Source organism: Xiphophorus couchianus, chromosome 6, assembly GCF_001444195.1.
Source record: "Xiphophorus couchianus chromosome 6, X_couchianus-1.0, whole genome shotgun sequence".
Classification (NCBI taxonomy): Eukaryota; Metazoa; Chordata; class Actinopteri; order Cyprinodontiformes; family Poeciliidae; genus Xiphophorus; species Xiphophorus couchianus.
In genome coordinates, this window is record NC_040233.1 from 17,166,730 (window position 1) to 17,191,754 (window position 25,025).

The 25,025-nt window shown below is 38.6% G+C and overlaps 2 protein-coding genes across 2 annotated transcripts in view; one reads left to right on the forward strand and one right to left on the reverse strand.

Moving 5' to 3' along the window:
- Positions 1 to 1,692: 1,692 nt before the first annotated feature.
- snai2 (snail family zinc finger 2) lies at positions 1,693 to 3,793 on the reverse strand. Its single transcript, XM_028021754.1, has 3 exons — positions 3,444 to 3,793; positions 2,760 to 3,281; positions 1,693 to 2,566 (listed from the first exon to the last, which is right to left on the reverse strand). Exons 1-3 carry the CDS (start codon positions 3,520 to 3,522, stop codon positions 2,385 to 2,387), a joined length of 783 nt encoding a protein of 260 aa, XP_027877555.1. The 5' UTR covers positions 3,523 to 3,793; the 3' UTR covers positions 1,693 to 2,384.
- Positions 3,794 to 11,102: 7,309 nt separating this feature from the next.
- The window catches only part of sntg1 (syntrophin, gamma 1), a 59,988-nt gene continuing 46,065 nt past the window's right edge, over positions 11,103 to 25,025 (forward strand). The window contains exon 1 of the mRNA XM_028019460.1: positions 11,103 to 11,702. The gene's annotated coding sequence lies outside the window, so the exon portion shown is untranslated. The remainder of the gene's footprint in view (positions 11,703 to 25,025) is intronic.

Here is a 25,025-nt window from a genome sequence, read left to right on the forward strand (position 1 = left end):
CTAGATTTTCCAAGTAAACAAAGCAAAGCAACAAATAGGGCCATTTCAGACACTTCGTCTGTCAGACTTGCTTAAATCCAATCAATCTATTTATTGGGAATTAAATTTGCATGCCTTTTCACCATACCTCCACTCAGATTCCCCTGTTTCTAATCTAATTGCATAAACACCCACAGGGCATCTCCTCTACCTGCATTTGGCATCATAAAGATTTTAGCACAACACAACTATTAGCAGTCCCCGCAATCTGGCAAATATTTGCTCTCACTTTCTGCAGCACATCCCCCAATAGCTGCATGCTTTAAAACAAATAGGTTCTTACTCCTTCTCCCCCACACCCCTGCTACCTCATCCCACTATACAGTCAAAACTGCTAAATCAAATATTCATGTTTTTAGGGTTAGTGGGGAGGTTTAACACATTGTTGTTATTATCTGAGAAACCAGTCAGGCGGTTAATTATTGCTGTAAAAGGAAAATCGAGCCAGATTATAAAGCTAACAGGCATCATAACATTCAGATTTCTCTTCCTCTCTGTTACGGGTAAGATAAAGTTCTGCCAATGGATGGAGCGATATAAAACCCTCCAAAGAGGAGTGAGGACAGAAAGTGTTTGTGAGAGTTTAAAGTGCCCTCTCAATGGTACTTTACTTTTATGATGTGAATAATAGGACCTGCTTGCTTGTGCCATTTGCAGATTAGGTCACGGTCGGGGTTTCTGCTGTATCAATAGGGCTATGGGTGTGGGTTTTAGTCCTGCTCGCTGCACCTGCTTTCCAAGCAAGGTTGGAGAGCCCCCGAAGCCAGCAGGTCCAATCAGAGGCGAGCACCTGGAATAGCTCGATGCTGACTCAAAGAGGAGAGAGAGAGAATATACCTGCAGGGTGGTTCAGCCTTTTTGCAGCTCAAAAACAAGTGTCTTGTTTGTCAGATCCCATCTTTTGGGTCAGCTGCTTTTGGGCATTAGTAGAAACAGGAACACACTCTGGGGTTTGTTAGACAGAGCTCGGCTTTGACTGTATACCTCAAGGCGTCGCGCTTTTTGTAGTCTAATCTTTTTCTTCTGCAAGATAGCATATGGTAACAAAATGTAGCCAGAGGAAATCTATTTAATCCTCCATTACAAGCAGCCCAGAACTCAAGGAGGTCGTTAGAGCAAATGCAAATTTGATGTTTCTGTAAAAAATTATTACAGTCTTGATGTTGGAATACCCCAGCTCCCTGAAGTGACTGAGCTTTAAGACAAAGAAAAATTTTCTTCAATGTAGCTTAAGTTATACTTTTATGGCGAACGTTTTAACTTTATTGTACCTTCACTTTCAACTGAGCAAATCTTTGGACAAAGATAGAGTCAAGGACCCTCCAGAGGGTATAGCAAGTGAGTGCAGATCAATATAGCTAGTATGTGTTAAATTTCAAGGTTGTTTGAAGTCTGGACAGGTTCACAAGGAACAGGTTCAGGCCTGACACAGAGCTGAGTCACCCCGCTCCTCATTTTTTAACAACTCCATAACAAGAGATGGCGCAAGCTAGATTAAATATCATTTACGTTTTTATTCCTCTTTTTTCCTGTGCGTGCTTCTTCTCCGTTTGAAGTGTGTGACAATCAGTAAATCCAGCTGAGTCCTTCCTGCTTGAAAGAGCTGCTGACAGAGAGCCTCGGAGATGAAAAGCAACTCAGAGGATGCCAAAGGAATTATACAAAAACGTCATTTATTTTTAAAAGTGTCATAGAAAATATGAAAATATCAAAATCATTCAGCATAACAGCTTTCACTGCTAATGTACAATCATCTCAGTCACACTTACATTCAATATATAAAAATATATATAAAAAAGGCACCCTTTTGCGGAAAAATACATAACTTTGCAGAGTAAAAATGAGGCACTTGTTCTGCTATATTTGAGTGCTGGCAAACTGTTTCTACAGAGTGTGCAAAAGTTAATGATAATCTCGCTACATCTAAGTTTGCACTTGTTCCCTATGTAGCAATGACTTTAGTATTACATTGGTTTACAATAAATACTGCCAATCAAAGACAGCTTTTGGTTAAAGCTTGTACAAAAAGGTTGGTACAAACACTGAAGATAACATTGTGAAGGCCTGAAAAACTTTCTGAGCAAGCAGAAAGTGCTTGAGTAGCACAGGTACGTTAGTACACCATTCGATAAAAGCTCAACACTGATTGCAATCAGGAACACTGATTGAAGAAAAAAGAACAACATGTGACCGCTGAGCTATTTCTCAGTTTGAAATGAAATGAACCACCTGCAGGACAAAATAAGTCTGCATGTTATGTGTTATTTGGTGTAATTCCCTGACACCTTTTCTGCAGCTTTGGAGGGGGAAAAAAAGCACGAAAGGCACATAAATGTATTCCCAGTTCAGTGGGCTGTACAACAGCCAGATTCCTCATGCTTGTGCAGAAGAGACATCCTGGAGAAGGTTTTGGAGCAGTTCTTGCATTGGTATTTTTTCACATCCGAATGGGTCTGTAGGTGAGCCCTGAGGTTGGACCTGTCTGCAAACGCCCGGTTGCAGTGTGGGCAGGAGAAGGGCTTCTCGCCTGTGGAGGCAGAAATGAAAACAAAAGACTCTATGAGGACTCATTAATTTCAAACTCTGAGGTCAGTCAGACAGAACTCGAGGAACTAAAAACACAAACATCTTCGGTAAGCTCCATAAATCAAACTACATTAACTTTACTTGCTCCCTCCTTAACCCAAAAGGCCCAAGTTTTTGATTCTCCATCCACTCACCTGTGTGCGTCCTGATGTGTCCCTGGAGCAGCCACGGTCTTGAGAAAGCTTTTCCGCATATCTTGCAAACGCAAGGCAAGGTGTGAGTTCTGATGTGCATTTTAAGAGCTCCCAGACTGACGTACTCCTTCTCGCAGTATTTACAGCTGAAGGATTTCCTTGCCTGGGCGTCGCAGTGCAGCTGCTTGTGTTTAAGCAGTCCAGAGTAGGTGGAGTAGGATTTGCTGCACATACCGCACTGAAACTTCTCCACCTCTACCCCGCTCGGTTCCGTCAGCTTTGGCAGCATCTGTTCGTCTTCATCGCTCCTTGGGCTCTCCGAGCCGCTGTGGTCCTTGGAGGAGGTGTCGGACAGTGACGAGGGGTATCCGGAGATGGGGGACAGGTCGCTGGGCAGCGGGGACAGCGGAAGGCTGCTGGTGGTCCACACGGTGATGGGGCTGTAGGCGGCCGGGCTCAGGATCTCCGGCTGGGGAATGACGGACAGGGGGAGGCCCTTGTAGAAGTGCGGCGTGATGAACACTGGAATAAAGAGCGTGGGATGAACACTGTTATCTGGCTGAGTGAGGAGCGCAGATTTCAGAGCTGGCATGGCTAGTGGTATTAAGTTAAAAATGAACTTCTGCACAATATGTATACAAAACTTTTACAACTTCATAAAGTCACTCTACAAACAAACTTTACCTGTTGGGCTTTCGAGCTCACTGTAATTTGGCTTCTTTGCGGAGTTTATGTGCTTCTTCACCAGAAAAGAGCGTGGCATCTTGGAAAACAAGAGGACAACTTTTGTCAAACTTTTCTCTCCCTTTTCTCGCACCCGCAAACAGTCTGCGAGCCTTAAAGTTTGTTGCGTAAAGACGGAAATCCTTATTGCTTAAGTCCAGCGGAGTGTCATGGTGCGCCGCTGCGTTCTTGGAAACAGTGCCGCGGGTAGTTGCTGTAAAGAGCTGTAAATACTGCCCCATCAGGTGCATAGGAGGAGCCATCTACTGCCATTTACATATGCTGGGAGCTCAAACCAATTAAATCTCGCCTGATTTTAGCCTATAGGAGCCAACATGAATCTAAACTGGGGCATGTTTACTAAGGTTTATTCCAGCTAAGACAGGTGCTTTCTGCAGAACTTGTTTCATCACTTTGAAAAAAAAAATGTTGCTGTCAAGAAACAGTAAGATGCTCACGAAAATGTTTTCTGCTTTGTCATGTGTGGTTTTATTATTCTCTCCCCTTAAGTTGTACATTTAAGTGGCGAATGCAAAGATAAAGCAGGGGCGCCACCAAAAGCGGGAATGGGGGGGCCAGTGCTTACCACCACCAAAGGTGGATGATGTCATTCTTTGCCAAATCCTGTGGTAATCCGCCCTCAGACAATCATTCCCTCATTCATACACAAAAACATTGCATAGACAGGTGGGGGAATGAGGGCTGGACATTGTTTGCAGCAGCCATTGGGTGAGAACAATCTTATGTGTATAATACTTTCACTTCAAGAGAAAGGAAAAGAAATTCCAATCAGTTTCAACTCAATATAATTTAATTATTTGGTTAACCCTTAGTAATTAAGTCATTAAAATGTACTGCTTTTGGGAAATGACCAACTCGATACATTTTCATTAGCAGACCACCTTGGATGTCAAAGATCTTTTTACGAATGAATTTAAGAAACAAAAACACCCAGACATTTCTTGAGTGCCTACATTTATTGAATTTTTTAAAAAATATTTTATTTAACATTTTTCACTCATGGTGCCTGACTATTGTAGTGTACGGGCCCCCACTCCTGGGTGCACCTCTAAAGGATACTGGAATCATATATTCAACCCACAAATTAGGAGATACACATTTTTAAAATCATTGGTTCGAACTTTTGTGGTGGAAAAAAAATAAATAAAAAATTCTAACATATCAAATCAGCTAATTGTCGGCATACTTACAAACAACAACCTGCAGATGATCAGTTTGTTTTAAAATAGTCCAACTTTAGTCCTACAATCAAAGTTGTTGTTTTTTTCCCCCCATCTGACCTAAGTTTCAAATTTAGAGTGTCATTCAGACACCCACAAACCCCAACACACACACAAGAAAAATGATGACAATTAAACTCTGAAATGATACCATTGCTTTCAGTTTTGCTTTTCAACCCAAATCTTTTTAAGTGAACCCCAGCTGGTCTTAGATTTGAAACTCCCTATACAGACATTTGCACGCTTAATGACAAGTACATAAGATTGATGTCGCATTATTTTTTACTTTTATTTATTCCAAACAGAAAAATGACCATTGGGTTCATGAGAACCATCAACAGACGAAACTTCATTCCTCAATGGGTAAGTTTGATCTAGGCAAAAAAAAAAAGAAGAAAAAAAGCGACATGCAATAAGGCTTTCCTCCTCAAAATGTAAATTTAAATTTCTCTCAAGGTCAGCATGATAATCAAGTTTAGCCCCACCGCTGCTGTACTGGACAAAAAGAGGCAAACTTAGCAGTGTACGCCCCCTTGTGTTGGAGTCAGTTCTTCAGAGAAAGGGGACTTTGGGGTGTTTCACAAACAGGTCAGAGGCTTAGGCTGCAGTGAAGTTGAAAACTAGCCACAACCTGGAGGACTTTGATGGGTTGGGTCAGCAGATACAAAAAAAACTCCTTATGTCTGGGCCAAGTGTTAAGTTAATTGTGATTTGCTTATCTTATCTAGTAAGCATAATTGTAGATCAAGAATGATTTCCCTCCACTCCTGCTTGGATTAGAAAAGGTGAATGGAAAGTTATCAGTGTATAATAACTCCCAGCTACTGTGGCAAATTCAGCTCTTTGCATGGTGTGCGATATGGCAAGGAACAATGGCATTTGCAGGTGAACAAGCAGAAAATGTTGTGCTCACTTAAGTAAAATGCTTCGAAATCAATACCGCCCAAACTGCAACCAAGAGAAGCAGAGCATGCAAGGACAGGTGAAAGATGCCATCTTGCAGTTTTTATGCTTCACTCCTGCTTCCCCTCAGTCCTGTGGATGCTCTTTTACTGTCAGTGGGAGTTAAAGCAAGCAGCAGCCAGGACTCACATCATATCAAATAATCCTGAAAAGCAGAGGCTGCAGATCAGGAGCTTGAAAATTATTTAAAAGCTCTCTGAGTCTTTGGGTTGCAGGAGGTCATAGTGTGTAAAATGAACTGAATTAAATTGCGAGCTTCTGTTTCTCTGGTCAAGCACACATAAAAGGGATAACATGCGGATTGTGCAGATATCTGCTGCACAATCCGAGCACTTTCATCTTCCTTCACGTTCCAGTAATTTTAATTTAGATTGATGTTTGTTGTGTTTAATCTTTTGTGTTTTCTGTCATCTATTATTTTTAATCTCTGGAAACATTTAAACCAACCACCAACATCAAACTGGTGTTAAGAGCGGAATCACCAGGATGAGAAATGACTCTGTTTTATCTCTTGTGCATTTTTCATTTTTCCTCTCTTCTTTTATTAATTGTAATCCAGTTTCTATGCGTTGAGTTTCAAAGGAGTTTTCCACATGACTTCTGCGCCTATTTTTGTTTTCCTTGAATCTTTCTAAATATATGTAACTGTACACAAAAGTGCTTCTGCCTACATTGATGTATGTTTTGTAGTGCCTGCAAAAGTACTCAAACCTCTTGAACTTTTTGAATTTTATCATATTATGAGTTCAAACTTACACACATTTTAATAGGATTTTTTTTCAATATGATGCACATGACTGTGAAGTAGAAGGAAAAAAATCGGAAGAGTGGCAGATTTGTGCTGAGTCAATACTTCGTAGAACCACATTTACCTGCAACCACAGCTTCATGTAATTTGAAGACTATCTCTTTCAACTTTTGCACATCTATACAAAAATCTCGCACATTTGTCTTTGTGAAATAGCTAAGAAAAAAAGGTTTACACTGAATGGAGAGCATATGTGAAAAACAAGTTTCAAGTTTTGCTACAGGTTCCAAAGTAGATTTAGTTCTGGACTTTAACTGGGTCATTCGGACACAGAAACATGCTATTCTATTGCAGCAGTGACCGTATCCTTTGGACCATAGTGCAAGTGGAAGATTTGCTCTGTCATTTTTGCTGTGTACCTGACATGAGTTGTAGCAACCTGCTGGCAGGGCTTTGTGTGGCTTTCTTTTGACCATAATTTTCTTTATGACAACCTTCCATGATAGCAAGATTTGTGAAATGCACAACTTACATCTGTCCTGAATAGTTTGTCCCACCTGAGCTGCTCCTCCGGAGTTACCACCGTTAATTAAGGTTCATTGAGGTTCATTAAATCCTATGTATAATTTTTCTTTCTTTTCAAAAGTTATGTGTTTTGTGTTGATTCTATAAAATAAGAAAATACAGTATATTACTATTTATAGTTATAACGGGTCAAAATGTGAAAAATTCTAATGTGTGTTTAGGGGCTGTAAAAGATATATTTTGGATGCCGTGATTGTGTTTTGGGATAAATGCTGCAGTTAGACTTAGAAAATAAATTAGAGAAAAAATGATGAATTTACACATATAAAGCAAAGGCATCAGTTTATTTACTTAAGCTGATTCCTGATTTTTATTTATTTATTTATTTTGTTGCAGTTTTACTTGAATGCAACTGCTTCCATACTGTATTTGCCATATTTCTTGTTGAACCCAGGTCACTCCCCACCAAAGAACAAGAGAGCATTCAAAACACGCAAACACTGAGACTAATAATAACACAAAGTCTCTTTTGTAAAATAAATTTATCTGGATTAGTCATGTCCAGTCTTTTTTTTTCAAACAATCTTGAGAAGATTGAGAAAATCGTATTTCTGATACAGCACTCCACCCTTTCTGTTGTCGTACAGTCTTTATATATTGTTGTTTTTTGTTGGATCAAGTTGTGTTCAAATAAAGTCCATAGTTAGACTCTTTATTTAAGATCCAGATATATTGGGGATGTTGAAACATGATAGCATGACTCAGAGATATGCTTACTCTATTAATATATTAAAAATAGACAGTTTGAAACAACAGCTACTAATAGTGGGAAACCTGTTTGATGAGGCAAGCCTCACAGAGGGCATACAGTTATTATCCCTAATCACATCATCATTGCCCCTGGCGCAGATGACCTCAAGAACAGCTGTTAGGGACAATACAATACAAAGCAATCTACTGCAACAGTGTTAAAACTTAATTAACATGCCTTAATTAAGAGATTGTTGCCTGAGACAGAATCATACACATACCCCTCCATTTCTAATTAGCTGTACTATGATGGCTGGCTCAGGTTGATGAGCAACTTTTAAGCATCAGATGATCTGACATGTTGAAACAACGAGACGTTACAGCCGTCGAGATGACAGTGTGGGAAATGAGAAGCACCTGGTCACTGTGCTCAGCTGCTCACAGGGCCTCACGGCAAGCTCAGATGCTATATTGGGAGACTGGATGCATGCACACTGTATGTGAATGTGCGTGTGTGTTTCTGCGTGTGTGTATGTGTTCAGTGACACTGATGGCACAAAATGAGTCAGGAGTGTCAGACTCTGCAACACTCTGAAATCCACCCATGCTTTTTCTTTATACCGTTCAGGAGAGTTTCGCATCTTACATGCTGCCACTTGAACCTTGAGAGTCATGTACTGATAACATCAAAGGGAATTGATTTACTTTGGATTGTCTATAAGCAGGATGACATCATACCCTAAAGATAATCCGAACAAACTTTCCTACTTATATAACCTTACAGTCTGTCCTTACTCAACCTTGTTAGGTTTGACCCTGATGTCAAATCATTTTATTTCACCTCAAATTATAGGATGAATGCTAATGGCTAGATCTGCTTCTCGGTAAAAGAGAAGCAAAATGTGACTGGCAAAGTAAATTTATGAACCTACTTATATTTTTATATCCATGCCCTTGCCCTCAAGCTAATTTGATCCTGTCAGTCCTACATTTATGCAGCTGGAGAGAGAAAATCCCAACCTGTCTTCCTCACTCTTGTCCAGTGTCCTTAAATTGAACGTCTAAATCTTAAATTGGTTCACACTAAATCTGAATCCCATTTCGTAGGGTTCCTCCAGCCCTACTCCTCCCTGTCGGCTGTGTCATTTAAACACTGATCAATCCTGCAGCAGGTGTTAAATGTTGGTGTTTATGTAAGAATCACATAAAATACAAATATCAATATTTTCCAACAATCTCTGTGATTATCAATATTCTTTTAAGCAAATGATATGAGATAGAAATATGTTTATTTTTTGGTCATTAGTGCCTTTGACCTTGGAAAAAGCTATAATTTTTCCGAGTCTCTTTTCTATTCTTGAATCATGAATACAGACCTTAACTAATACAAGTGAGGCCTGCAGTGCTGTCCAGAGTTATTTGGTTGGCTTGTCAGTCCTGGGAAGATTTCTCCATTTATGGGTAATTTCTCTCTCTTTTTTTTTTAGATCAAGACATAAGTTCCTTTTAGTCAACTTGGCAGTAACCAGGTCTGTGTGTGGCTGGTGAAATTAAGCTCAATTTTCCCAAACAGTTTAGTTAGAAATAGTTCATTTTTAATTTAACAAGCGGATCTATTACTGTTTTTCACAGACCAGCTTGGTTTTGGATGTGGTTTTGTCTTAGTTAATGAAATCATTTGAAAAAAGGAAGAATATACCCTTTAAAATATTTTGTAAGATGTGACTAAAAAAAGGCAATTTCTGGTGAGGAATAAAATGAAACACAAACACAAACTTTTGCCCTCAAAATGGCTGAAGTAATGTACAGATGTATCACGCCAGGTGCAGATGTTGAGAACATCATTGCTCAGCATTTGAAGGAGGCTCACCATGTTTAAACCTTATATGTTGAGCTGGTGTTTTCTTGACTGATTAAATAAACATGAGGAGCATGGCGAGATCAGAAGAGCTGTCTGAGGTCTTAAGAAATTAGACTGTAGCAGTTTGTGACGATAAGGGATTTAAAATTAGTACAAGTGGAAGACATTCAACACATCTGGGACCTTCATGGTCAGAGATGACTACAGGATGTTAACGAAAACTCCCAAAACGTTGGGAGTGTCAATACGAGACCTACAGCTGTTTCTTGCTGCTTTCCTTTACTGTCTGACAAAACATGAAGGCCAGGTAAAGTTTTGCTAAAGAGAATCTAGGCAAGAATTTTGGATATACTTATATATATATATATACACTTATATATATATATATATATATATATATATATATATAAGTATATATGACAATGCAGTGACTTGAAAGAGGTTTGTAAATGCAAGAGACCCCTCAAACATCTTCCAGCTGAAAGTAAGGAATGGGTCAAACTTTCCTCAAACTCTTGTCAGTCTATAGATGTAGCGATTCATTGAAGTTATTTTAACCAAAGAGGGTAAGACTTGCATTAAGGGATTACAGTGTCTTAACTTTTCCCCCAATTTGAAAATATGTTTTTGTTGAGATCTTTGTTTAATGAGTTCATGTTTATGTTCAAGCCTCCATTTTCCTGTTTCCATGTAGTCAAATCACTTTCCTTCCCAGAAACACAAAAGAGAATACACAACAAGATAAGAATGTTTCTTTGTTAAGAACTGAATATTTAATGATATTTCCTTTTTTGACATAACTTTAAGTTCCCTGGAAAAATATGAATACCTCATTGTTCGCAAGTACCTTCTAAATATATATTTTTAAGGAGAAGTAGGAATTCTCAGTAGAATGACAGTGAATTAGGGTCACAAGGAATGAAAAAAAAAAGAATTAGGTGGAAGTATTTTGTTGCATTCCTTTTAAGAAAGGGACATTTAGAAATAATGTGAAAAATGTCAAAAAAGCATATCAACATAGAGGAGTAATAAAGAGAATAAGGTTACTACAATGTTAGAACAAATCAACACTAAAGATCTGCAACAGTGATGTATTGTGTAATTAGAATATTGAATTTTGGATTAATATTCATTAAGAAAGACATTTTTACTGTATTAGCATATAAACATAACTTAAGTGCACACTCTTAGTTTTTTATATGTTTTATATGTTTTATATGTTGAATCCTGTATGTAAATAGCACAGCAGTTTCAGAAACTTACTGTGTCCACTTTTTTCTTTTTTTTAACTATGAAACAGATTTTTTTTTTCTCCTATACAGAAAGGATTAGGACCCTCTCCCCTTAGAAACTAAAAATCAGGGTTAAAAATAATGGAAAAGAGGTTAAATGGCAGAGGATACAGCCGAGGATAAATTAAGAATACTTGATTCAGTCTTACATTTACTACCACTTTATTTCCAATTTGGATGCCCTAACCCTTCCATATGTGGGCTTGAGGGCTAAGAGAGAAGTGGCATGGGATTCAGCCTAAATTACAGGTAGAAGGCAAACACTCCCAGAAAAGCACTGCAGAGAGCATGTCAGTGTATAAATAAGGCTGTGCGAAGTAATGCGTGCCAGGGCGGCGGGGGGAAAAAAGCATAGAAAAAAGTGGAGTCATGTAATATTGATGCTTTCAGAGTTGTGCAGGTGCCTTTGGGTAAACGCAGGCGCGCGCTGAACACGCCGCATGTGATTTCCAGCTTCAGTCATGTTGGCAGCACGATGCGCGGCGGAGACGGGAGCGGGGCTGTGAAACCGGACCCTCTGCCAGGGATGTCGACGAGCAGGAGTCCCTGAAACCTCCGCCAACCCAGGATACAGCCTTTATACGGACTGATATGTGTTTTCCTGCGCGAGTGCGGGCTGCTTTTTCCTTCGTTTTTTTTATTGTTTTCTTTTTTTCCCCTTCTTCTCCTCCTCCTGCACGCAGTATATAGTGGACCTGGATGCCGTGTGGGCGATGCAGTCACAAGGGATATATTGTGATTTGGCGGAGATGTGTTAGCCACCATTGAATTGATTAAAAACAAGTAAAGGAGGTAACGAGGGATCTAATAAGAGATCGCCACCTGTTACCAGAAAATCAGGTAAGCCTCATAAACCCACTGTCGCTTTTAATATTCGCACAACCTTATAATCATTCACAGTAAGCGGCACGTAGTTCATTATTATTCTCCCAAAGATCCATGAAATGAAGCGTGAATTTATTCGCACTGTACTTTTTAAAAGGTGAAATGCACCATAATGTTGCGCACCAAAGATTTATGTACCCATCACCTTTGTGATCCAAAGGGTAATAAAGCATACCCACGTTTAATAGTTGGATTTGTGTGGTGCGCTGAATGGAAACATCCCAATAAAACGGATTTAAATATATATATTTGATTAAGTGGAGGATACGTGGGCTTGCACAAACCTTTTCATTGCATCAGTGCAGGAATACACAGGCAGCAACCGCAGTTCCTCAAGCCAGTGCAGTGGCAGCAGACCTCTTCCATCCACACAGCTATTCAGCAGCGTTCAAGTAGCCTGCTCTCTCTGTGCTGGATGCCAATCCAAGACAACATCCCCAATTGGGGGTGGAAGCGGTTGGGAGGGGGGAAGAAGAATAAGCCAATTTTTATAGCTGTTCACAAATCATTCGTCAGTGCTGTTCCTCCTTTTCTCGATCCTTCCCTGCTTGGAAGAAGCATCAAGGCAATGTCCATCTGTGGAGGGGTTTCAGACAGCAACTGCTGCTGGCCCACTGTGCATTGTTAGCTGCTCAAAAAAAAAAAAAAAGAACTTCTAAATCAGACCATTTGTTTTGCTTCCCTTATGGTGGCACAAAATTATTCATAGCCCTTTAACTTTCTCACATATTATCATGTTACAGCCCTAGACTTCAGTGTTTTTCATTGGGGTTTTATCTGATCATCAAAATGAAGTGGAGGTAACATAATATATATATATATCTTTTGGAAATACAAATTTAAAAAGTGTGGCTTGCATTTGCATTCTACCTTACACCTTGTGCTGCAAGTCTTTTGGTTAATGCTTCCCACCAGGTTTCCACATCTAGAGATATAAATCTTTCCATATTTTTCATTGCAAATTAGCTCCAATTTAGACAGAATGGAGGAAGATAATCTGTGAACAGCAGTTTTCAAATCCTGCCACTAATTTTCAATCTGAATCAAGTTTGGACTGTTTCTTGACCATTCAAGCACACAGATATGTTTTGATCTTAACTATGCTATAGCACCTCTGATCGTATTTTCAGCGTTGTTGTCCTGCAGAGAGGTGAATTTAGTCTCTTTTGCTGCAATTTGGAGTTTTTATTCCAGGACTGTCCTGTATTTAGCTCCATCCATCTTCCCATCAAACTTGAGCATGCAGTTTTCCTGGCAGCTGAAGAAAAGCATCCCAACAACATGATGCCATCAGCACTGTCTTCAAGACCTAAACTATGACAGTGTTTGTTCACCAAACCTTTAAATCCTTCACAAAGGGAAACTGCATTGGCTTCTTCAGATCATTAGTTGCACTGGCTTTTATTTAGGGATATCAGAGTAAAGGAGCCAAATCAAATGCAATGTGGTTGCCACACTCTTCAGATTTTGTTTTTTTGCTGTAAAACCTTTTTATAACGTGTTTCATTATCACATAAAATATCAATAAAATGCACTGAAGTTTGTAGTTTTAAAATGCAAAGTTAAATGGTTAGATGGATCTGAATATTTTTGCAAGATACTACACAACAGACCGCTCTCGCAGTTAGTATGTATTTGTTTGATACACATAAGGCTTAAAGGTAAAGGAGAGCCTGAAACCAAGTACTGCTCAGTGTGTCTAGGTTGGACCTACCCTAAAAAGACGTGTTCAGAGATCGGGCCCATTTGGGTTTGATGTGCTATAAGGACCCATCCACTGTCTAAGTATAGATACTAATTTGTCACTGACAGTTTTATTTCATAACCCCCATTGCATTTTTTCTGCTTATATCCAAAATCAAAGAGCATTTTGACCAAGTGACAGGACTGTGCTGTCTCAAGATGGAAAAAAAAAGATAAAGGAAACAGGTGAAAAGGTTGTCACTCTTGTCTGAGCTGCACATCAGGCCATGAGACAACTTTGTTTCGGAATCCATCTTTGCTATATTGCACTCAACCTGACAAAGGCATGATATAAAGTCAATTTTGAAAAAAAAAAAATACTTCTTTGTACTCATCTGTTTTTGTTGTCCCTTTCTGTCAAATCCCTCTGATAAAAAAAATCCTTACCAGCTAATCATTCTCTAATATATAAGCGGGATCAGTAGTCCGAAAGCATCACTTAAAGCAGGGAATGAGTGCATTGACATTAATTTTGCATGTTAACACATTTAAAGGGCTGTTGCACTACCCCAGCAACACCTAGTCACTTGATTTGTAATCGAGCTGTAGCATGTAGCATGAAAAAACTTTCATTTTGACCTTTCGCCTCCGGATTTTGCTCGCTTTCCTGCACACGTTAGCAGGCCAGCTGATTTTTAATAATTACGTCTTAATTAAGCAACTCTTCTCAAAACAATAAAATAATATCTCTATGTTATTTTACATTTCCAGCTGCTATTAGGTTATTGTACCATACTCCCTGCACAAAAGCTGTCTGGTGATTTGTAAACAAGAGATCATAAAGGTTAACTATTTTATTTCTTCATCATAAGGTTCAAGGCTGAATGCGGATTAAATCAAAGTTGTGGATGGGAAAAAGTTTTTGTCATGCAAGATAGTTATAAGTTTAAAATATGAATTTGCAAAACAGCAGTTAATGGGTAGTTTGCTTTCATTAAGATGAAATGATGTGGGTAAATGTTTTAAATCTCTGAATCTCTTAGGGAGGAAAAACTCAATCTAATCTCTGACTCCCTTTAGCTCATTAGCTGGATAATATGATGCAGCTACACTAGGCTTTGGTTTGCATGGGATGAGTGAGTCCCCATGTGAAAGTGTCATCAGTATTGAACACTCAGAAAGCTTTTCTATAGTCTAAGAAGCTGGATCCGACAGAGTGGACCGGGATTAATCTCCCTATTGGGGGAGATCAATCTGTGGTTGAGATTATTGTTTGCTTCTCATTCTGTGCTAGGCTAAGTTGATTGTGTTTGAGTAAAGCTGATTTTACCCATCTTCTTTATGTTCTTTTCTTTTTTCTTTTGTCACTTTTCAAGCACATCTTTTTTGCCTTAGTAGGCTGGTTGTAAGTCCAAAGCAAAAAACTTAAAGACGTCTAGTACAGGATCAAAAAAGAAAATGGCTACAGTCCTATGAGAAATGCATAGAGTAAATTCATTCAAAACGAAATAATCAAATAATGTTAATAATAAATACTAAATAAGTCTTCCATTGGGCATGGCAGTGGTACAGGGGTTAGTTATGCGACACATGTATATGGAGGCCTTACTCCTCGATGAGGCTGTCACAGGTTCAAGTCCCAGTCTGATGACCTTTGCCGCCTGTCTTCCTCCTCTCTCATAACCCACTTTCCTATCAGACCATTGTTGGCTCCTTGAGCTGGAGAAAACCTTTAAAAAATATATTAGAATAATAATTCTTCCATTAAATAAGTAAATGTATCCATGAGATGAAACCTAAATAGATGAGAAAAACAAAAATGATGGGGAGCTTATTTTGTCAATCTCAATTTAAATTATTTCCTTCTTTTACCAATTAAAGATTTAATGTATTTAAATTAAAACTTATTCATTTTATAATTGTGTTTTATTTTGTGAGACTTTTATTTTGTAAAGCTGCTTTATGTGCTTCAGCGACTTATTTATTTAACTCTGATTCTATTTTTCTCTGTGAATGAAGCTAGCTGAGCGAGCGAACTACAGTGCATCTGGTGTCTGTAAGGGCTCACACGTTACACATTATTTAAGGAGGTGGAATATCTTTGGAGTACGGGAACCCATCTCTGCCTAAACAAAGGTTCTTCACAACCTGCTCAAATCAACCCAGTCAAGGCAATGGCTACCCCGGATGCCATGTTTCAAAAAAACATGTGGCACTCCCCCGCTTACAAAAGAGAAGCAAGGCCTGTCATTCTGAAGCAGGGGTAGTACATCCTGTCAGGGATAATTACCTTCGCAAGACACCAGGAGGCAAGTTCAATCCCATACAGTTTGCACGTTTCACCCTCATGCAGATGTGCTGAAGTTTGTTGTTAATTGACGCTATATAAATAAACTGAATCGAATTGAATTGAAGTTCAGTGTCTCAGCTCACTTCACTCTGACCAGAGGGACCCCATCCCTCAGAAAAAACTACACCCTCTCATTTGAATATAAGAATATAAAATAAAAAGCCTGAAATAATGAGTTAACTGGGTTAAAAAGTAAACATCCCCGAAATGCGCAAAGTAGCTTTGCAAGATAAAAATGTCACAAAATAACCCTGAAATAAATAATGAAATAAATATGTATGTAAATTCTGAAATAAGTATATTTTGTAATAAATAAATAAATAAAAACTGTGAATGATAAAATAAGGTTCCCATTATATAGTTCTTTGTTTATTCTGTTTTTATTTTATGGGGACATTTAATTATTTGATGGAATATTTAGTAATGTTTAGTAATACAAGCATTTATTTAAATTTGAATGTAATGGCTCTCCATATAAATGGACCTCAGTGCCTGACAGAATCTGTGCTTGTCCTTTGTGTCCAGCTGTACGGTATTTCTAAAGTAAGTAGTTGGGCATTAGGGAGGTTGCACATCAGTGGTTATACAGCTGGCCATCTAATGCTGCAACAAGTGTTGGACTTAAAAGGCTCTTTCTCCTTTTGTTCTGTGTAAACTCTGAAGGGATTGCAGGTAGACTCTTTGGTATTTTGTAACATTGAGACTTTCAGACTTTTAGTGTGCTTTAATATCAGGCAGTGAGAAAAACAGATTAGCTATGAAGTGTAAGCAAACTTCTAGGTTCTAAATGTAGCCTTTCTTATGACATCCGAGAGTCAAAACAGATTCAGAATAATTTTAAAATGTATAGATCGCTTACTTTGTATGTTTCTCTGTTCAGTTTTTAGATAAACTATTCCACAATATGAACTATATTTAAAAATATATATATTTGCCTTGTAGAGGAGCAAGTAAATATTAATTGTTTTTTTTTTATTTTTATTTTAGACAAAAGCGGAAAAAATTGGGTGGGGCGTTTTGAAATATAACTGTCAGTGACAAATTAATGTTTGTCCATAGACAGTGGGTGGGGCCTTTAATCACATCTATAATCCTCAGTAAACTATTAGTTTTTCTCTGTTTTTATAAAAAGAAAATATTTATGAAAAATAAAAACTGCCATTCTTCCTTTATCAGTGCAGATTTTACCTTCTTGGAAAGAACAATTTATTTTCAGATGAATAAACTTTACTGAAAAGCCATGAGACTGATTTGAATTTGAAAATTCAAACCTTTTAAATCACTCTTCATATTTGCAGATAAGAAACAGGAAATTAACATGAAGAGTAAGCATCAAACAAAACCAGTATTTGTGCATGTGTACAATACATTTTGTTGGATTTCCCCCAAGCGATTGTTCAACCTAAACCGTCTGCAACAGCAATCCTGGACATCTTCATTACAGCAGAGCCCTGGAGCTCAGCAGCAGGGAAGAAGTAACCTACCTGATGTTTCTGAGGGGTTTTTATAGCAAATGTTTGGTCAGTCATCCATACAAGCTGCTCCAGATGTTAAGCTCGTGGAGGAGGAGCAATGCGGCTTTATAGCAGAGTGATAAAACTGTGGAAACTGTGGATATTTCTCCCAGGAAGAAGGCTTTGCGGAGAAAATATATTGACGGTCTATGCCATGGCATCACTGTCATGCCACAAGAAAACTATTACTCTGTCTTAACAGAGACTGATGGCTAATGAAGCGAATGCACACCCAACTCTTCATGAAGGGGACGGCACAACTCTCATTTATATGCACCTCATATACCAGCCTATCTGATTTAGAGAATCCGGGACTGCAACACAGACCCACTCACTTAAAGCTACACATGCATGGTGATGACTGCACTGAGAAAACCAATAAGGGGTTAGATTATCCATAATGATAAATGATCACTTAACATATACATGACAAAACCCAGTCGGATAACATCTGCACCTCCAGAGGAGGGTTTCTGTTGTGGGTTGACAGTGTTTTCTGTACACTTTGGAACCTGGAAGTAGCCCACATTGGACAATTTTAGGTCATATTTGATTAATGTGTAAGAGTCTGCTTGTTCGTTAAGCACTGCTGCTCTGAAGCCACGATATGGGAGCAGCTCAGCCTTGATGGCTCACGCTGTAATCTGCATTACTGTGTTTCCATTTAATATTTGCAATCCATTTAATCAGTAGATGGAAGCCTAAAATAGCCCCTAGCAGTGTTTAACTCATTTCAGATGTACTTTTTTTTTTTTTTGTCAGGGATATTGCACAAAATAGCACTGATAGCTTTCTTGAACAGCTGTGGAATTGTCTGCAACAGAAGTTTATGTGGAGCTGGAGCAGTTCATGAGTGACAGTAATTAAGCATGGTCCAGTACTAAATTCTCACACCCTTAGTAATAATACCATGGTTTTGTAGTAAATACACAAACACTTCAAGCAAAAACAGAATCTAACTGCTTTACTTAAAGCAATAATTGAAATAGAGAATACCTATGAAACTTAGCTGTTGTCTTCAGGATTTTACAGTGAAAATAGAGTTTATAGAGTAGGGTTAGGGCTAAGTGTGTCCTTTTGTAGCTGATAATATTTGCAGAGTGGAATTTGTCTTAAAGATTGGAAAGTTTCATAGTCTTCTTTCAGCCAGCTGTCTAGCAGTGTGCCACAAAAAGAAGAGAAGACACTGTCTTACTTTAAGCTCAACACAACCAGAGAAAATTCTGGCAACTCCTGGATTTTGCCTGGTGCCTCAGTAAAAGGACTTTAAATCTTTGGAATGGCATCAAGTTTTAGCAGCTTGGAACCATAACTTTTAAAACCTTGGGATGCCTTGATACTGGTATCCAGTAGTTACAACCACAAACAGGAAAAGTCTTTCAGATGGGTACTTTGCCATTTTTATACCTCTGTAGTTTTGGTCCTTTCATACCCAATTTTTTGGGAACAAAATGGAGCCATGGAGTGTTTTGCAGCCACCTTACATCAGTTCATCCACACCTTGGGTATATTTTGTATTGATTTTGACAACCAAGAATTTTAAGTATTTTTTTATAATCTACTTGTCTACTGGAAGGATTACTCAAGCTAATAATGTATTCGAGTTTGATCAAGGCCAGGGTTCTAGAGTTAGACCAATTTGGTCACACATGTAACTTAATTCATCCATCCATCCATTTTCTTACACCCTTGTCCCTAGTGAGATAGGCACCAGAGGTGCTGGTGCCTATCTCCAGCTAACGTTCCGGGCGAGAGGGAGGGTACACCCTGGACAGGTTGCCAGTCTGCCACAGGGCAACACAGAGACACACAGGACCCACAACCATGCACACAAACTCAGACCTAGGGAGAATTTAGAGTGACCAATTAACCTGTCATATTTTTCGACTGTGGGAGGAAGCCGGAGTACCCAGAGAGAATCCAACATGGGCCAGGAATTGAACACATGCAAACTCCATGCAGAAATACCCCGGGCCGGGAATCGAACACAGGATCTTCTTGCAAGGCAACAGTGCTACCAACTGCGCCACTGTGCAGCCCCAACTTAATTCACACTGGTGCAATTACAAAAATCTCAGGTCACATTGGTCCAGTCATTTTAGAAAATAAAATAAAAGTCTCTGACATTGAAAGTCTCCCCATGGTTCAACAATAGACACAAATTAGGCTCATATTATGTACTAAACCAATCAGTGATAGCGATGGGCAAGACCCTTCCTCTAATTGGCCATGGTTCAGTTATTTATTTATGTGTGTACACTGTGTCTTGTAGTCAGATATAAAGGTGAGTAGGGTAGGGTAGTCTGACAATCAGAGTGGATGGAGTGTGGATGAGGAGAGAGAAAAGAAATGCTGAGGGGTGAACGCTCTAAGCATCATTACCAATGCTCTGACACAAAGCCATCAACCTTCCAGGTTATGTGAAGCAATGGGCATCACATCTGTGGGAGATGTGGGTGTTTTAGGTCCACACCTCTCTGAGTAAGGTGGATACTTACTCAGAGAAGTAAGTAACTACCTACTTCTCTAATTATGGAACTGGAAGTGCAGTTCCATAACTAGTGGGACTGCACTTCTTCAAATTATGGCATTATATTTGTGCCCCAACCTGAACATCCAATGAGCCTGCTGTGAGCGCACACATCTATGTGATCAAACAATATTTTTATCATGTAGAAATCTTTTGCTCGCTCAACACTTCTGGCACGCAATACACTCTAACAAACTTTTGCTCCGCCTCCTTTGTGCTTGTGTTCAGCTCTGTTGCTGTGCTGACACATGCTCCACTCTGACTCTCCTTTTTCTCATTCTGGTGCTCAGCCCAATGTCTGCGTTCACATCTCAAAGTGTATGTAAATGAACCACTCATAAACACCCCCCGCGGTTCTACATTGTAAATTGAAGCGCAGAAAAAGCACAATGCATCTATAAAAATGACAAGCCCTGGTAAATGCACTGCCCAAGTGTCCCCTCTTCACAATGCCTTTCAGCGGCAGACAGCAGCAAACAGATCATCAAACCAGGCAGAGATGATCAAGTTTATCGTTTCCTACAGTATTGCAAAAGAACATTCGTTCACTAATTTTAAGTTCAAAATCATTCTAGAGAAAAATGGCTTGAATGTAAAACATTTGCACATGTAATTTAGATTTTCTTTTAATTTATCATTTCACTCATTTTGTCTTGAGATGTTTTTAAGTTTAAATTTTAGCTCATTGAAGCACTTGAAACACTTTTTCAGTAAGTTGCCTGCTTTGTTCAAATCTGGTTCAAATAAAGAACTTGTTTTCTAGATTCTTAATTATTCCTTTACAAGTCGATATTGCCTGGTTGTACAGGGATTTTTAAAAAAGTGAACCTTTTTTAAAACTGTGATGTTAAATGCAAAGCAGTCAAAAATTTGAGTGCACCTAACTTTTGCACTAGTGATTCTAATTTTAATTCTACAAACTAAATCTTTTTATTTTGTACATTGTAGAATAGTCGTTTTGCAATTGGAAGGTTTTGGGTTTCGATTCCACCCTTCTCCAGCACAGTAATTTGTCCTTAGGCAAGGCACTTACCCTCAGTTGCCTACAGATCTGCATATTGGTATATGGTTGGATGATCACTGAGAGTGTGGCAGGGTGCTGGAGTCTGCAGTATAAATGCACTGTAGGGGGTTATTAAAACTCAAATAGCATGAGATACATTCAGTCCAAGTAACATTAAAAGTGTCCTCAGATTACATTTGTTGTTAATTGGCATTGTGTAAAAATCCTGAAGGTTTGACCATTTCTATTAATATTTATCTCCTCAAATCATGTATTCACCTACCTACCAAGAGAACTAAACTAACACTAAATGGCTTGAATACATAAAAATAAACAAGTTTGCTTAGAGGTAAAAATTAAATAAGAAGGAATTCTTATTATTGCCCTTTAGAATAGCAATATTCTAAAGGTATTATATATTGGTAAATTGATACTGTTATAAAAACAACAAACATATTGTAGGCATTTGAAAATGTCTGTCAGTGCTTGTGCAACTAAAGAGCTATTTCTGACCTTGACCAATGAGAGGTAGTGATTTCAGCCAATAAGCACTCACAGCCAACCGTTGTTCAATAGCCTTATGGACACCACTACTGAAAGAAAAGCGCAAAATCACAAGACTAATGTTTTGTCTCCAGCCTCTGAGGCTCTTTCTCTTGGTATATAAAACTCTGTGTACAGCTTTCTCTGAGATTATAGTGCATTAATTTGTCCACAGACAACAAAGTACATCACAGTCTGACAAATAATGCCCTACCTGGGGTAATGCACGGTGATTTTTTTAAAATTAAAAGCAGATGTACAGCTGAGCCGAATGCACAAAGGAAAGTGAAAAGAATTGCACATTGACTAATTCTGAGTATGAGGCATGCATTTCAGATCATAAAAGTCATTTTAGCTGTTGAGCAATAGCATTTTATAAGAAAGTCAAAATGTTGAGAATTGTATCAATTGCTATATACAGGATGATATTTAACGTTTATTCGCTAAAATTCAAAGACTCAAAGAATATTTACAGCAAGAACTGTAAAGCCGCCCTCCTTTCAGACGCTCAATATGCTACCTACTTTTATCACTCTAAACACACTTCTTTGTGTATGCGCCATCTTTCAATGTTTTACCATCTGTGTTACAACACAAAAAGGTTTTAGAAAAACTGTGAATCATGACTGTTTCCACAAACTGCTTGGGAGATTATGCTAATAGAAAAACTCAGACAGAAAATCACCTTTGTGATAGAAAATGTATTTTCTAATCAAAGTATTTATTAAAATTGTTTCTGTACATCAAAAAGTAGGATTTTCCAATTTTGTTATTTAATCAGTTTAATCATTACACTCTGCCTCATCTCAGTCTATAAATATCTGTGTATACATGTATTCATCATTTTTGTTATAAATGAACTTGATTGGGAATGAATACTGGAAGTCCATGAAAATCATCAGCTTTTATGGAAAAACTACACCTTTTCCCTGTCCTATAGGTTGATAAGTTTGGTTTTATTGGTAGAGTTTACAGTGTTGCAAAAATAGTCCTTGAGCTTGTTGTCATGCTTGATGAAGGCAAAGTACCAGGCAAAGTTGTGGAAATACTTAAGATGATGAAGTGGTATGAGTCCACATTTTTACATAGTAAGTAATTGTGGCATTAAGAGGCATTTTAAAATTAAGTACAACCAGAAAATCAACCTGAGAAATTTCAAAATGTTGCCTTGAACTCCAATTAGATCTTTATTCTTCAAGGTTTATGATGTAATGAGTGTTCTTCTCTGAGAAAGTAATTTGTTTTACCCAACACAGTTTGAATTTGAAAATAATTAGCCCCAGCAGAAGAGAGAGGAAATAGAGAGAGATAGGGGGATATATATTTTCTTACTTTGTATTCATTCAGTAAGCACATGTGTTCCTAAAATGTGCATAATTTCAGCGAGCAAGCCTTCAGGAAAGAGCTGAGCTTTTAAATCCTTTCATGTACTCATCACTCAGCATGGAGCCATTTCCAGATCCAAAAGTCTTTTGCTGTAAGGCAGCGTAGATCTCATTTGTTTAAACACCAAAAGTAACTACACGTTTAATATATTCAGAATCTTTTTCATGCTTAAGCAGAATGATATAGCAAATTAAGTTCAGAGTGGCACAAAAACTGTATCTACATGGTCTGATCTGTCCTTTCCTCTGCTAATGCATCATTTATTTTAAAAAATGGCTAACAATCAGGTTAGAGGATAGCTATAGAGACAATTTCCCTATTGTTTATCATCAGATATATCTGGTATTAATCTGTTTCTACTCTGATATTTTGTCCTTTAATAGTGTGTGAAATTATATAAATCGGCACCCACCTGTTATATAGAGGATCCCTGCAGCCAATGGACATACATCATAGTCAGCAAGGTCAGGATCTCAGTCTATAAATGTGTCCATCATTAATTTTCCTCTCTGTCTATCATTCATGCACATTTGGCATAGAGAGCACCGCTCGCTGTGCCCGGAGCTGCAGGTATTGACTTACGAGGTAATGAAAGTCTTATTTTTTTGACAAATGCGGGAAAAGAATTGAAAGCGTGATGAGACACTCAGAACATTTCTCAGTAATCGATCTTGAACATAATCTGAACGAGGATGAGGGGGGGGGGGGTTAAGGAGTTGCACCTCTTGGCGGCTCACAAAACGGCCCCTGATGAATACAAGATGTTCTTACGCAAATGTTTCAGACTACAGCCTCCCGGTATGAGCCTGGTCGCTGCTGGAGAAAGTCAGAAGGACGGCCTTATTAATATGTCAGGGGAAGAGGAAGCATCACACATCATTTTATACGCAGATGTTTCTACTAAAACCCCATGAAGCTGGACTGATTGATTTTGCCGAGCCACATTTTTGCTCATTACTGTCTTAATAGAAATAAATAATAGTATTGTTCTTTTTATCTTTTAATTGATTTAGTCTATCAGGGGTCTCAAACTCCAGTCCTCGAGGGCCGCAGTCCTGCAACTTTTAGATGTACCTCTGCTGCACCACACCTGAACAGAATAATTAGGTTATTAAGGCTCTGGAAAACTGATCTACACAAGGAGGAGGTCATTAAGTCATTTCATTCCAGTGTTTTGCACCTATGGCACATCTAAAAACTGCAGGACTGCGGCCCTCGAGGCCTGGAGTTTGAGACCCCTGAGATATTATTACTTAATGTCTGGACACTGTAAAACTGGAGTCCAAACCCTTATTTGTGCACACAAACCTTTCCAATATAGCTTGTTTTGATTCTGAACATGTTTTTATTTGGAACAAAGCACTGAATGAATATTTCTAAAGGACATTGTTTACACTTTCTTCTAAAGTACAGGTGTCAAACTCCAGTCCTCAAGGGCCAGTGTCCTGCAGTTTTTAGATGTCCCACAGGAACAAAACACTAGAATGAAATGGCTTAATTACCTCCTCCTTGTGTAGATAAGTTCTCCAGAGCCTTGCTAATGACCTAATTATTCTATTCAGGTGTGGTGCAGCAGAGTCACATCTAAAAGTTGCAGGACACTGGCCCTTCAGGACTGGAGTTTGACACCCTTGTTCTAAAGCACAGGTGTCAAACTCCAGTCCCAGAGGGCCACTGCCCTGCAACTTTTTGATGTGCATCTGCTTCACCACACCTGAATAGAATAATTAGGTCATTAGCAAGGCTCTGGAGAGCTGATCTACACAAGAAGGAGGTAATTAAGCCATTTCATTCTAGTGTTTTGTTCCTGTGGGACATCTAAAAACTGCAGGACACTGGCCCTTGAGGACTGGAGTTTGACACCCCTGTAGGATATTCACACATTATGAAATTTTCCCATTTCATCTACAAACGTGAGTGATCTTATTTGGGAAACCAAACTATGAAGGGAAAATAATATATGACATCATTAACTGACCAGATTTTTTGTCTCAAGAAGAATATCCCCAGAGCTTAACGCTGTAGTGTGTTCAGTGTGATGTGCAGTTTTAGTTTTCCACTTCATTTTGCAAGGACACTTTATTGAATACCATATTCATCAAAAATGAATCGCAAATGATTAAAATTATGGAGCAGTTTATGGAATTAATGTCAAAAATGTTGTGATCTTATAACTTGAAATGTGTTTTTCATGTGATAGAGCCGCTTTTTCAAAGCAAACTTTCACTTTTTGTTTAGTGGTAGAAGTGAGTGATAATAATAGGCTGTA

What these genes read in the sequence shown, in the direction of transcription:
- snai2 (XM_028021754.1), bottom strand. Translation starts at nt 3,522, where the DNA reads ATGCCACGCTCTTTTCTGGTGAAGAAGCACATAAACTCCGCAAAGAAG. An exon ending in TGAGCTCGAAAGCCCAACAG is followed by an intron (nt 3,282 to 3,443) that starts GTAAAGTTTGTT and finishes TCTTTATTCCAG; the next exon opens with TGTTCATCACGCCGCACTTC. An exon ending in ACACATCAGGACGCACACAG is followed by an intron (nt 2,567 to 2,759) that starts GTGAGTGGATGG and finishes CTGCCTCCACAG; the next exon opens with GCGAGAAGCCCTTCTCCTGC.